This window comes from Rhinatrema bivittatum, chromosome 12, assembly GCF_901001135.1.
Source record: "Rhinatrema bivittatum chromosome 12, aRhiBiv1.1, whole genome shotgun sequence".
NCBI lineage: Eukaryota > Metazoa > Chordata > Amphibia > Gymnophiona > Rhinatrematidae > Rhinatrema > Rhinatrema bivittatum.
Genome location: NC_042626.1, coordinates 79,201,842 through 79,215,327, shown reverse-complemented (window position 1 = coordinate 79,215,327; position 13,486 = coordinate 79,201,842). Strand labels below are relative to the sequence as shown.

General features: G+C 47.2%; 1 protein-coding gene across 1 annotated transcript in view; it reads left to right on the top strand.

Moving 5' to 3' along the window:
* ARHGAP23 (Rho GTPase activating protein 23) overlaps positions 1-13,486 on the top strand; it is a 389,525-nt gene that overhangs the window by 121,634 nt on the left and 254,405 nt on the right. The window contains 2 exon segments of the mRNA XM_029573609.1: positions 7,013-8,660; positions 10,924-11,076. Coding sequence (XP_029429469.1) covers positions 7,013-8,660; positions 10,924-11,076 — 1,801 coding nt within the window.

The following is a 13,486-nucleotide window of genomic DNA, read 5'->3' as shown; positions in this document are numbered from 1 at the left end:
GTCAAGGCCGACACAGGTCAGAAGAAAGGAATTCCTGAGTTTTAGGCCTCAAGTGCTGGCTTAGGTTATACTTTTGTTCTTAAATACCCTTGTTGCTGTTTTCTAAGCTGCAATGATGAGAGATTTGTGTTTATAGCTATAGAACAACTCAAGTCCTTTTTGTATGCCAGGAATGTGACTAATACCATCGAAGTAGGCTAATAAGTCAATCTTGTAATGTAACCAGCATCGAGCATTAGGTCAGCTTCTTTTGTGTTATTAGTAAAATTTAATACTCCTTTATATTCCAGGCTAGGAGTCACAGTTGTTATCTTTGAAATATAAGACTAAGTATGTTTTATATTGGTTGTCAATTATTATCATTATTTCTTTATTTCTATTTTTTTCCTGTCGAAGTATGTAAAAAATACTTTGTGAAAAAAGCAATAAAATATGAATAAATAAATAAATAAATATGGATGCAGTGGAGAAAAGTTTAGTCCGCCATGTTTTGAGGCTGGCAGCATCGTGCTGTTGAAGAGATTTTGAAGCTCTTCTCATTCAGCAGTTGCAACCCCTGATGAAGGATTGCATCTGAAACCTGGCCATGTCGGGAACAATGAGCAGCTAAGAAATTATCTGTTTTAATTATATATGTTTTTTATCAGTAATCACGGTGCTGGCATATGCTATGATTTGGATACGAACAGTATAAATGTAGGACGGCATTATTAACAGTTTATTTCCCACGGTAAAAACATTTTATTGGTGATTGGTATGTTGATGGTTATAACAAATTTATTGGGGTAACCTGGATGGTACCTTAAAAACAGTATTATATATGAAACTATCACCTTCCTTTCTTAAACATTTTTTAGAGGGATTCCACATAGTATAATTAATAAATTCTATATATAGGTTCACCATATTAGGCAATGCATTGTAGGTTTCAATTGTGATTTATTTAATACAGCAGGCCTTAGGATTCCAGAAGAGCCAGCTCCTGCACCAGTCTGTGGTAGTAAAGTCGGCTCTAAAGAAGGCCAAACGATCTCATACTCATTCTTCTGCCCCTCCGGGGAAGGATCAGAGAGTCCTGGATGCCCTAGGCCGCAAAGTCTTCCAGGGGGCATGCTCATTGCCCGGATCGTGGTGTATCTATTGTACATGAATCAGTACATCCGCAACCTGTGGAAGTAAGTCCAGGAGTTTGCTGAAGGTCTCCCGCAGCAGTTCCAAGAAGACTTGGAATCCATAGTGCAGAAGGGTTTTGAGGCTGGCACGCACGAAGTGTGAGCGGCCTACAATGTCTTTGAGATGGCGGCCAGGGTATCGGCGGCCGGTATTAGTGCCCGGCGCTGGGCCTGGCTTAAGGCCTCTGACCTCCACCCTGAAGTCCAGGAAAAACTGGCCGACCTTCCGTGCACAGATGAAAACCTGTTTGGACACAAGGTCTGGGACGCAGGGGCCCAAGAAAGGGACCACCATGAAACCCTGCGACAGCTGTCTGCCAGCACCTCAGACCCTTCTTTGTTGGCCAATCGGGCACTGAGTCGAGACCCCAAGAAACCTTTCTATAGGCATCGGAGATACTATCCTGCCTCTCAAGCTCTGACATCTCGGGCTGCCGCTGAGACCCATCCACGCCAGCAGCGAGTGCCTTGGGACCATCTCATGCCTCAACTCGGCCCTGCGGCGGGATTTTGACTGGCGCAGAGAGAGCAGCAGCCTAGTTCTGGTGCCCAAAGGTCCCGACCCACCAGTTGGGGGCCGGCTATGCCTGTTTGCAAACTGCTGGACCCCCATCACAACCGACAACCATCATGAAATGGGGCTACCACCTAAATCTTCTCAGCATTCTGCCAGACTCCCCTCCCTCACTGGGGTGGGGTCTCATGGAGCATGCGATGACCTTCGAGTTGGAACTCTCGGCCCTGTTACGGGCCAAGGCCATCAAGCCGGTTCCCTGCGTCCAGCAGGGCCGGGAGTTCTACTCCAGGTACTTTCTCATTCCAAAGAGAATAGGTGGCCTCCGTCCCATCCTTGACCTCTGAGCCTTAAACAAGTTCCTGAGGCGAGAATGGTTCAGGAAGGTTTCATTAGACACCTTGATTCCCCTTCTTCATCAGAGGGACTGGCTATGCTCTCTCAATTTAAAAGACGCCTATGCGCACATCAGCATATTTCTGCCTCATCGTAAATTCGTGCACTTTGTGGTAGGCCAGCGGCACTTTCAGTACAGGGTTCTACCCTTCAGCCTCGCCTCCGCTCCCCAGGTCTTCACCAAGTGCTTGGCGGTGGTGGGACCACATCTGCACCTCAAGGGCGTGCTGGAGTTCTCATATTTGGATTCCTGGCTCATCAGAAGTGCCACAAGCCCTTCACTCGACAGTCTGAGTGCTCCAGTCGCTGGGTTTACTTATCAATTATCCAAAATCTCAGCTGACGCTGTCCCAGCAGCTCAGCTTTATTGGAGCGTGCCTGGACACCACAGTGGCCAGAGCGTTCCACCCCAGCAATCGTGTGGCAACCCTGGTGGGGCTGGCTTGGTCCTTTCGCCACCGACGGCCTCAGCCTGCCTGCTTTTGCGGCTACTGGGCCACATGGTGGCGTCGGTGCCATCACCCTGATGGCTTATCTGGTCATGAGGATGACGCAGTGCACCTTGCATTTCCAGTGGCACCAAGCCTCTCTGGAACTCTCCGCACTGGTCCAGATAACCCAGCCACTCCAGGACTCCCTTGCCTGGTGAGAACAGAAAGCCAACCTGAGCAAGGGCCTTCCATTTCAGCCCCCTCCTGCTCAGATGATCCTTACCACCGATGCCTCCAACATCGGCTGGGGTGCACATGTAGACGACCTCTGCATGCAGGGTGTGTGGTCGAAGCTCAAGGCAACATGCCAGATAAATTTCCTGGAACTCTGGGCGATGCGGTATGCCCTATATACTTTCCAAGATCACCTGTCCCACAAGGTTGTTCTGATACAGCTGGACAACCAAGTGGCCATGTGGTACGTGAACAAGCAGGGGGGCACGGGCTCCTATCTGCTTTGTCAGGAAGCCGCACAAATCTGGGCTTGCAGGCAGTATACTTAGCAGGGATGGAGAATGTGGTGGTGGACCACCTAAGTCAGATGTTCCACCCCCATGAGTGGTCCCTCAACCCATCTGTGGTGGACAACATAAGAACATAAGAAAATGCCATACTGGGTCAGACCAAGGGTCCATCAAGCCAGCATCCTGTTTCCAACAGTGGCCAATCCAGGCCATAAGAACCTGGCAAGTACCCAAAAACTAAGTCTATTCCATGTTACCATTGCTAATGGCAGTGGCTATTCTCTAAGTGAACTTAATAGCAGGTAATGGACTTCTCCTCCAAGAACTTATCCAATCCTTTTTTAAACACAGCTATACTAACTGCACTAACCACATCCTCTGGCAACAAATTCCAGAGTTTAATTGTGCGCTGAGTAAAAAAGAATTTTCTCTGATTAGTTTTAAATGTGCCCCATGCTAACTTCATGGAGTGCCCCCTAGTCTTTCTACTATCTGAAAGAGTAAACAACTGATTCACAATCTACCCGTTCTAGACCTCTCATGATTTTAAACATCTCTATCATATCCCCCCTCAGTCGTCTCTTCTCCAAGCTGAAAAGTCCTAACCTCTTTAGTCCTTTCCTCAAAGGGGAGCTGTTCCATTCCCTTTATCATTTTTGTAGCCCTTCTCTGTACCTTCTTCATCGCAATTATATCTTTTTGAGATGCGGCGACCAGAATTGTACACAGTATTCAAGGTGCATTCTCACCATGGAGCGATACAGAGGCATTATGACATTTTCCGTTTTATTCACCATTCCCTTTCTAATAATTCCCAACATTCTGTTTGCTTTTTTGACTGCCGCAGCACACTGAACCGACGATTTCAATGTGTTATCCACTATGACACCTAGATCTCTTCTTGGGTTGTAGCACCTAATAATGAAACCCAACATTGTGTAATTATAGCATGGGTTATTTTTCCCTATATGCATCACCTTGCACTTATCCACATTAAATTTCATCTGCCATTTGGATGCCCAATTTTCCAGTCTCACAAGGTCTTCCTGCAATTTTATCACAATCTGCTTGTGATTTAACTACTCTGAACAATTTTTTGTCATCTGCAAATTTGATTATCTCACTCGTCGTATTTCTTTCCAGATCATTTATAATATATTGAAAAAGTAAGGGTCCCAATACAGATCCCTGAGGCACTCCTCTGTCCACTCCCTTCCACTGAGAAAATTGTCCATTTAATCCTACTCTGTTTCCTGTCTTTTAGCCAGTTTGCAATCCACGAAAGGACATCGCCACCTATCCCATGACTTTTTACTTTTCCTAGAAGCCTCTCATGAGGAACTTTGTCAAACGCCTTCTGAAAATCCAAGTATACTATATCTACCGGTTCACCTTTATCCACATGTTTATTAACTCCTTCAAAAAAGTGAAGCAGATTTGTGAGGCAAGACTTGCCCTGGGTAAAGCCAAGCTGACTTTGTTCCATTAAACCATGTCTTTCTATATGTTATGTGATTTTGATGTTTAGAACACTTTCCACTATTTTTCCTGGCACTGAAGTCAGGCTAACCGGCCTGTAGTTTCCCGGATCGCCCCTGGAGCCCTTTTTAAATATTGGGGTTACATTTGCTATCCTCCAGTCTTCAGGTACAATGGATGATTTTAATGATAGGTTACAAATTTTTACTAATAAGTCTGAAATTTCATTTTTTATGTTCCTTCAGAACTCTGGGGGTGTATACCATCCGGTCCAGGTGATTTACTACTCTTCAGTTTGTCAATCAGGCCTACCACATCTTCTAGGTTCACCGTGATTTGATTCAGTCCATCTGAATCATTACCCATGAAACCTCTCCATTACAGGTACCTCCCCAACATCCTCTTCAGTAAACACCGAAGCAAAAAAAATCATTTAATCTTTCTGCGATGGCCTTATCTTCTCTAAGTGCCCCTTTAACCCCTCGATCATCTAACAGTCCAACTAACTCCCTCACAGGCTTTCTGCTTCGGATATATTTTAAAAAGTTTTTACTGTGAGTTGTTGCCTCTACAGCCAACTTCTTTTCAAATTCTCTCTTAGCCTGTTTTAATCAATGTCTTACATTTAACTTGCCAACGTTTATGCTTTAATCCTATTTTCTTCTGTTGGATCCTTCTTCCATTTTTGAATGAAGATCTTTGGCTAAAATAGCTTCTTATACCTCCCCTTTTAACCATGCCGGTAATCGTTTTGCCTTCTTTCCACCTTTCTTAATGTGTGGAATACATCTGGACTGTGCTTCTAGCATGGTATTTTTTAACAATGACCACGTCTCTTGGACATTTTTTACTTCTGTAGCTGCTCCTTTCAGTTTTTTTCTAACAATTTTTCTCATTTTATCAAAGTTTCCCTTTTGAAAGTTTAGCACGAGAGCCTTGGATTTGCACACTGTTCCTCTTCCAGTCATTAAATCAAATTTGATCATATTATGATCACTATTGCCAAGCGGTCCCACCACCGTTACCTATCTCACCAAGTCCCACCACCGTTACCTATCTCACTATTGCCAAGCGGTCCCACCACCGTTACCTATCTCACCAAGTCCACTGAGAATTAGATCTAAAATTGCTCCCTCTCTTGTCAAGATCTTCCGCAGGTGGGATCTACTGGAGCTGGATCTCTTTGCATCCCTTCAGAACACAAAGTAAGTCACTTCTACTCCCTGTACAGGGAGGACAGAGAGCCAGCTGTGGATACCTTTGCCCAATCATGGAGCGCGGATCTCCTGTACCCATATCCTCTGATTCCACTAATTGGCAAGACCCTCATAACATTCCAACAGGATTTGGGCTCCATGATCATGATAGCCCCACATTGGCTGCGACAGGTCTGGTTTCCGATCCTGCGTGACCTGTCGGTCCAGGAACCCATATGTCATATTCGAGCAGTGGCAAGGTCGGTCACTTTTCTTGGATCATTCTCCATTCAAGACATACCTTTATAACTGTCTTCAAAACATACCTTTATCATTGTCTGGAAGAACAATCATGCTCAGATACTGCTTTTGGTCAAACTGTTTTGAAAAATATATTTAACTAATACTTTCAACTCTCCCTTCACCAAATTCTTGGGTTGCTTATCCATCACAAGGCGCATTAATCATTTTCACAGCAACCCTCTGCTTGGGAATCTCCACTTATGTGGCTGTATTTGCCTACATGTCCATGGAGAAAGCCAAGTTGCTTACCTGTAATGGTGTTCTCTGTAGATAGCAGGGCAAGACAGCCACAAAACCTCACCCTCCTCCCCGTACAGTTGAAGGTCAGCTAGTAAAGAGACTGAGTAGACTTGCAGGGACCTGTGCTTGGGAACTCCGCACATGCTCAGAAAGACTTTAATCATTCTGAGCCGTGAGAGAACATTTCTGGATCAATGCCATTGGTGATGACACCCACACTTGTGTGGCTGTTTTGCCCTGCTATCCACAGATAACACCCATTACAAGTAAGCAACTTTAGTTATATTCATAGTTGTATGCACAGCATCAACCATGGGGAGGTTTGAGGGAGGTGTCGCAGGAAGGGAGAGAGCTGAGGCAGCAGTGACTGATAAGGAGGAAGGGGAGAGTTGAAGGCTGGAACAGAACATCTATCAAAGTACCCAGGGAAATGAAACAGAGATTGTGAAGGAAACATCAGCTAATCAGGCCCTTCATTTTTTTGTATGAGTCCTTATTTCTGCAAGAAAATGTCACTCAGATACCTAAGTTCTCCCTGTATTTTCAGCTGCCCTCCATCTGCTTTATGGGATTTCCTTTTGAAGAATTTGGTACTATCCTGCTTCTTTATACTGCTGAATGGGCTGCCACCCAGGAAACTGGATAATTAGTAGTTCCCAATGCTTTCATATACAGTTTTTCTCTCTACAGTACATGAATGTGAAGTGCCTGAAAAAGTGGGCTATAAATCAAATAAATAAATCTATCTTTCTTGCAGGCATATTCTCAGGATGCCTACTTAAAGGGGAATGACCCATACACAGGAGGTGCTCAGAGTATCCCAGAGCCTCCTCTGGCCTGCTACTCCCGCAAAAGCTACACGTACCAAGGCTGGAGTCAAGCCCAGGAACCTAGATTCCTAGAACCTTTGCTAAGTGGGCAGGTAGAGAACAGGTCACACAGGGCTGGCAATTCATCATCCACAATTTCAGACTCTGCCACCAGTCTCACACCTAGTGTAAGAAGCAATCCAAGAACTGAAGCTGTCAGAAATGTTGAGAGCAATACATCTAGCCCTGACTGCCTCACTGAGGAGATCCAGTATGAAATGACCCAATCAAAGACTGGAATACCAACTGGATGGCCTATCATCCCTGCTTCTCCTTCACCTCACTTTCCTAGCAGCAGTTGCCAGGGTTCTATAAATTATTCCCCATCTGACAAGTACAGAGATCCAGCACCTTCCCTCAGGACCAACTACAGTAACTATGGGACCTCTAAACTGTTCCCAGACCATCAGACCTGTGCTGGGTTTAAGGACTTGCGAGACCTCAATCAGGTTACTGTTGCTGTAGGGAATCCATCTTGGGAATGTTTACAAAGCACCAAAGCCATTGCCAGGTTTGAATGCCAGAAGGCACTGTCCAATTGGATGTCTAACCAAGTTCCCCGGCGGAGCACCTCAGAAGAGCGGAGACATGCCATGCCACTACAGTACCGCAGTATTTCTCAAGATCATCTGGGATATGTTCCAGTGAACCAAGTTTGGCCACATAGTGCCTCCCAGGATGCTTTGCTTCAGTCTAACCATGAGCATGGCAACCTCCGATCAAGGTCAGATGTTTATCTGGCTAAGTATGGACACTCTTTGGAGACCCTGGAACAGAATGCTCTAGTTTCACTAAGTTTTGATAGGTGCTTAAAGCCAGTGGATAGGTTTTACAGACCTGGACATCCTATTGGGTCACAACAAGCTTCTAGACTCCAGCACAGCCAGACAAGTTCCAATTCATCTCAGCACACTTCCAGGGATGCCCCTATACATGTGCAAAAACACTCTTCCCAACCAAACCTCCAAAACACTGAAGACTCTGGCTACATCGGCTATCGGAGCTATAGCCCCTCATTCCAGCGCAGAACTGAGCTGCTTCATGCGCTTTCTTATAGAGATCCTACCTTTGACGGCCTTCCAACATTTAGTATTTCTCAAAGGAAAGGAACTCAACCAGCACCTTACTTAGACAGGTCCATACAATGGTCATCATCATCAACCCAAGCTGCTGGCACACCTTGCCTAGAATCCTCACTTAGTGGCATCTCAGAGATCCCTAAGGACCAAAGACTGGCCAGACTGGACAGGAACTACAAGCCATCTGAACAGGTTTTGCATCAGGGCATGGAACACCTGCAGCTGGAAATGGAAGAAAAGAAAGAGGAGGTGGTCCTCAGGCAGAAACCTCCCACAGGCCGCAAGGCTCCACCTGCCTTAAGACAGATGAATTTTGTCTTCCCAGTAGATGTGAAGGATGTTTCAAACCCTTCTATTGCAACTATTAGTAGTAAAGACAAATCCGGAGATAGCTTTAGTCAGCAGATGACTCCATTGGCAAATACTGAAGATTCATTGGCTTCCATTCCATTTATAGGTGAGTACAGACTTGAATGTGTTTGTGTCATTGATGTTAGAATACTATAACAATTTTAAGTATTAAATAGAGCCTTCACAAATAGGATACTGATTCTTCCAAAACTCTTCTTCTCCCAAGAAGCTATTCACCTGGATGAATGTGGGTTTGGGACACTGGACATGATTTCAGTGAGGAGGTAGCCGGAGAAAAAAAAAATTAGGGGCTGATTTTAAAAGCCCGATGCGCGCCGGGCCCTATTTTATAAAGGCCCAGCGACACGCGTAAAGCCCCAGGATGTGTCTAAGTCCCGGGGCTTTACAAAAGGGGCGGGGCCAGAGGCCTCTGGCACAGCAGCCATTTGCCACTGTGTCAGAGGATCGCGTGCCAACAGGCTGCTGGCGTGCGCAATCTGCGCCTGTCTCCAGGCAGGCGCAAAAGGTGAATTAAAATTTTGAGGGGGATTAGGATAGGGGTGGGGTGGGGATAGGTTAGGGGAAGGGGTGGTAAGGTTAGTTTAGGGGGAAGGGAATGGGGGAAGCCTGCGGGCGTTGGCGCGCTCAGGGTGCACAATTGTGCACCTCCTTGCACACGCTGACCCCTGATTTTGTAACATGCCTGCACGCGCATGTTATAAAATCGGCCGTACATGTGTGCATGCTGGGTCGCACGCACATGTACGCCCGCAGGCAGGTATGAAAATTCACCCCTTACTGTGCAACACTTGCAGGACCTCTTTATTCTCTCTGTTTAAGGACTTCACTGGGGCAGATATTTAATAAGAAATGGTCATAGGCCATAGTTTGTGTTTCCAGCTGTGCAACTCTAGAGATGCATCTTTCTTAGAAATAATGGAGAATAAGATAATTGGTGTTTTGTATGGGGTCTTTAAAATCCTCCCTCCAGTCTGCTGGAGGTGATGTGGTTTAATCCAAGAATATACTTTAGGGGCCGTCCCTGTGGCTCAATGGCAGTACTGCTGTTCAAACAATTTGGGTTTAATTCCAGTGCCTGGATTCTGCTTCTTGAGTTAGCTAGAGCTGGGAATGCTGCAGAGAGAGAAGGCTCCTCTGCCACGGCACAATACTGAAACTTCATAGCCAACCTTAGAATGCATCTTTGTTTGGGTTTTGGCAGGGGAAATGTTAGAGGAGCAAGAGGAAAGAGCTGATTAAAAGAAAAAGTGTATGCTGTGATGTGCACATATATACTGTAAGACACTTGCATACAGTCCCAACCTGGTTCACACCCTCACACATCCTATGGGGTAGATTTTAAAAGAAGCGCGATCAGCCTACTTTTGCTTGCGCATCAGACTCAAGCAAAAGTACGCTGGATTTTAGTAGATACGCGCGGAGCCGCGCGTATCCACTAAAATCCTGGATCGGCGCGCGCAAGGCTATCGATTTTGTATAGCCTGCGCGCGCCGAGCCGCGCTGCCTCCCCCCGTTCCCTCCAAGGCCGCTCCGAAATCGGAGCGGCCTCGGAGGGAACTTTCCTTTGCCCTCCCCTCACCTTACCCTCCCTTCCCCTACCTAACCCCCCCCCCCCGGCCCTGTCTACCCCCCCCCCTTACCTTTGTCGGGGGATTTACGCCTCCCGGAGGGAGACGTAAATCCCCGCGCGCCAGCGGGCCTGCTGCGCGCCGGGCCGCGACCTGGGGGCGGGTACGGAGGGCGCGGCCACGCCCCCGGGCTGTAGCCACGCCCCGTACCCGCCCCCAAAACGCTGCCGACACGCCCCCGCAACGCCGCGCGCTCCGGCCCCGCCCCCCGACACGCCCCCCTCCGAGAACCCCGGGACGTACGCGAGTCCCGGGGCTCTGCGCGCGCCGGGAGGCCTATGTAAAATAGGCTTCCCGGCGCGCAGGGCCCTGCTCGCGTAAATCCGCCCGGTTTTGGGCGGATTTACGCGAGCAGGGCTCTGAAATCCGCCCCTATGTGTATTCCGCTGTGTGCCTGGAGTTACTGGTGTGAATGTGCTGGTAGTAGAGTCCAGGCCCCTTGTTACTCTGAGTAATGCATTCCAGCTATGACTTTGATAACTACCTGTGTGAGTCAGTGGCTGTAAGAAAATATTTTTCTTCTTGGACTTCATCTTTCAGGATGTATGTTTGCACCCAGGTTCCATATCCCAGCTATTACCATTCTCTGCATCCCCATCCTTGAGCTTCTTGTACTGCAGTGACGGTAGTATACCAGAGGATCACCATTTCCTGGTACTGGCTGATGCCAGGAGCCTGAGTTGTGCAGTCTCCTGCTTACTGTATTTGTTTAATTTCTAGATGAGCCAACGAGTCCCAGCATTGACCTGAAGGCACAACATGTACCAGCCTCTTCTGTTGTCTGCAGTGCTATGAAATCTGGCCCCATAACTACCAGCCCTGCCTCACCGAACTTCAGTTTTGCTATAAATCGCCATTATTCCCAGGACTGCAGTAAGTGTCCCACCATACTTTATCCTCAGAAACAATTATGTGCTATGTAACAGCATATGTAAGATATCACACACTGTTCTGCAGCACACTGCACCCTGCTGTAGCCCCTTTGTACAATCTGTGTTATACCGGCTGTCTCCCTGCACTACCTTGAACCACACTGCACCCTAGTTCAGCCTCTCTGTACAATCTGTCACACCCACTGTCTCCCTGCACTATCCTGCAGCATACTGTTTTCTGCTTCAGATCCTCAGTATAATTTCTGTCACATCCACTGTCTCTCAGCGCTATACTACAGCACACTGCACATTGCTTTAGCCCCTCTGTACAATCTGTATAACACCATTGTCTTCTGGCGCAGTCCTACAGCACACTGCACCCTGCTTCAGCCTCTCACTTCCTGTGTCACACTTCCTCTGGGGCCATGGCAGAGAGACTAAATCAATTCTTTGCTTCAGTGTTTATGGAGAAGGATGTTTGAGAGATATCCATGCCAGAAATGGTATTTAATGGTGATGATTTGGAGGAACTGAAATAAATCATGATGAACCTGAAAGATGTAATAGGGTAATTGACAAACTAAAGACTAGCAAATTGCTTGGGCCAGATGGTTCGGGTTCTTAGTTTTCAGTTTAAACTGATTTTTACCCATAAATTCTCATATTTTTCCAAAGGTGACAATCGGTTTAAACTGATTTAAAGTTTGATATGCCATTTGAGGTGGAAAGAGCACATTGAGTCCCATCTTGACCACTTCCAAAATCAAAGTTCCCAAGACTGATCTTTTTTAAGGTACCCACAGGCTCTTGAAATTTTCTCAGTTGCCTGGCTAAAAATGGCACTTCTATTGAAGGAAAAAACATGTTTTTCTCACCCAACCTTGCTAAGTCTACTGCTGCAAGGCGTAAGCAGCTTCTGATTCTGCGGCCACAGCTTAAATAATTAGGAGCAAGATATGGGCTCCTTTACCCAGTGTGAATCAAAGTAACATATAATAATTCAACTAAAACTTATGAAGATCCTGCTGAACTAGAAGCAGGATAAAGAGCAGAATTGCATGGAGCAAAGCTAAATTTATTGACTACTTCAAAATTAGCGGTTAAGGATGTAAACATTCATATTCTCTGTACGTACCAGGATCATTCCAGACTGTGGGTTATGTTCCCTGTCCAGCAGATGGAGTTAGAACCAAAAATTCCCAGGGGAGGACCTATATAGCCACGCCTCCCTCGCCTCAATCCTCAGTATAGTTCTAACTCCAGCAGATTGAGCAGGGGACACGGTGGTCCCCAGCACTTTTCTAGTTTTATTTTCTCTTTGAGGAATCAATTAAATAATATTAGATAAAGGTTTTTCTTCTAAGGGATAGGTTCTGTAGTGTTCTGACAGGACCACTCGTTCAAAGAGAGACACTGTTTTCCAGTCAGGAACCTGCTGACAGGCTGTGTTTTTTGCCTGTCACTTTATTTCTCTCTTCCTATCTCTTTGTTTTTTCCTCTTCCTTGCCTGGCTAGAGTGTGGTAAGTGTTATTTTTATTTCATTTACAGTCGTTGGTAGGAACAGGAATTTATGAGGGGTGAAAGTCTGTAGTGCCGACCGCTCCCCCTAGCCCCGGAGTTTTCCTTTTCCCCTCCTCCCTTTCAGGGAGTGATTGGAGTTCCCGCCCTGCGGCTCTGCGACGACCCATTCCCCGGAGCTGCTCACCGTCGGGACGGCGTTTTTCCCCGATGGTCTCTTGGGGACGGTGAGGGGTCCGGAGGCCGAAGAGTTTTATTAATTTGCTGCTTCAGTTGTTGCCGCGCGCCGCAGCCTCCCCCTCTCTCCCGCCGTGATGCAAAAATCGCCGAACGGCTCCGGAGCTCGGAATGGGCTTCAGCAGACCTCAGAGGGATTTTCTTCAGCTTTTCCTGAGGGGGAGTATGGCTTACCTGGTAGGCAGCTTGGAGGAGAGTCGGGCCGCCTGGCAGGAAGCGGCATGCCCCGTTTCCCCTCAGCGCGGGAACGGCGGCCATTTTCTCAGCTGACTCGGAGGCAGCTCTCTCTGAGGAGGACGTCGACGCTCCTCTCCAGGTTTCCTCTAACAGTATGGAGTTTCGGAGCACAACGGACCAGGGCAGGCAAGGGGACGATGTCTCGGGGGGCCCCTCATCAGCACTTACCGCTTTTTCGCCAGAATTCATTGTTTTAATGCACAAGGCATTTTTACAGAGCAGGGATCCGAATCTTGGAATTTGGGGTCCCCCTCCCCCCAAACTGGCCTGCTTGACACAGCTTTCGATGGCAGACCCTCCCTTAGGGAGGGCTTCTTTGCCCACAGGGGGTGCGGGGTCCACTCAGCCCCCCCCCCCCCCGTGATTCCTATACCGCTGCAACAACCGTCGGGGGATCCATGGCAAGATCCAGATGCGG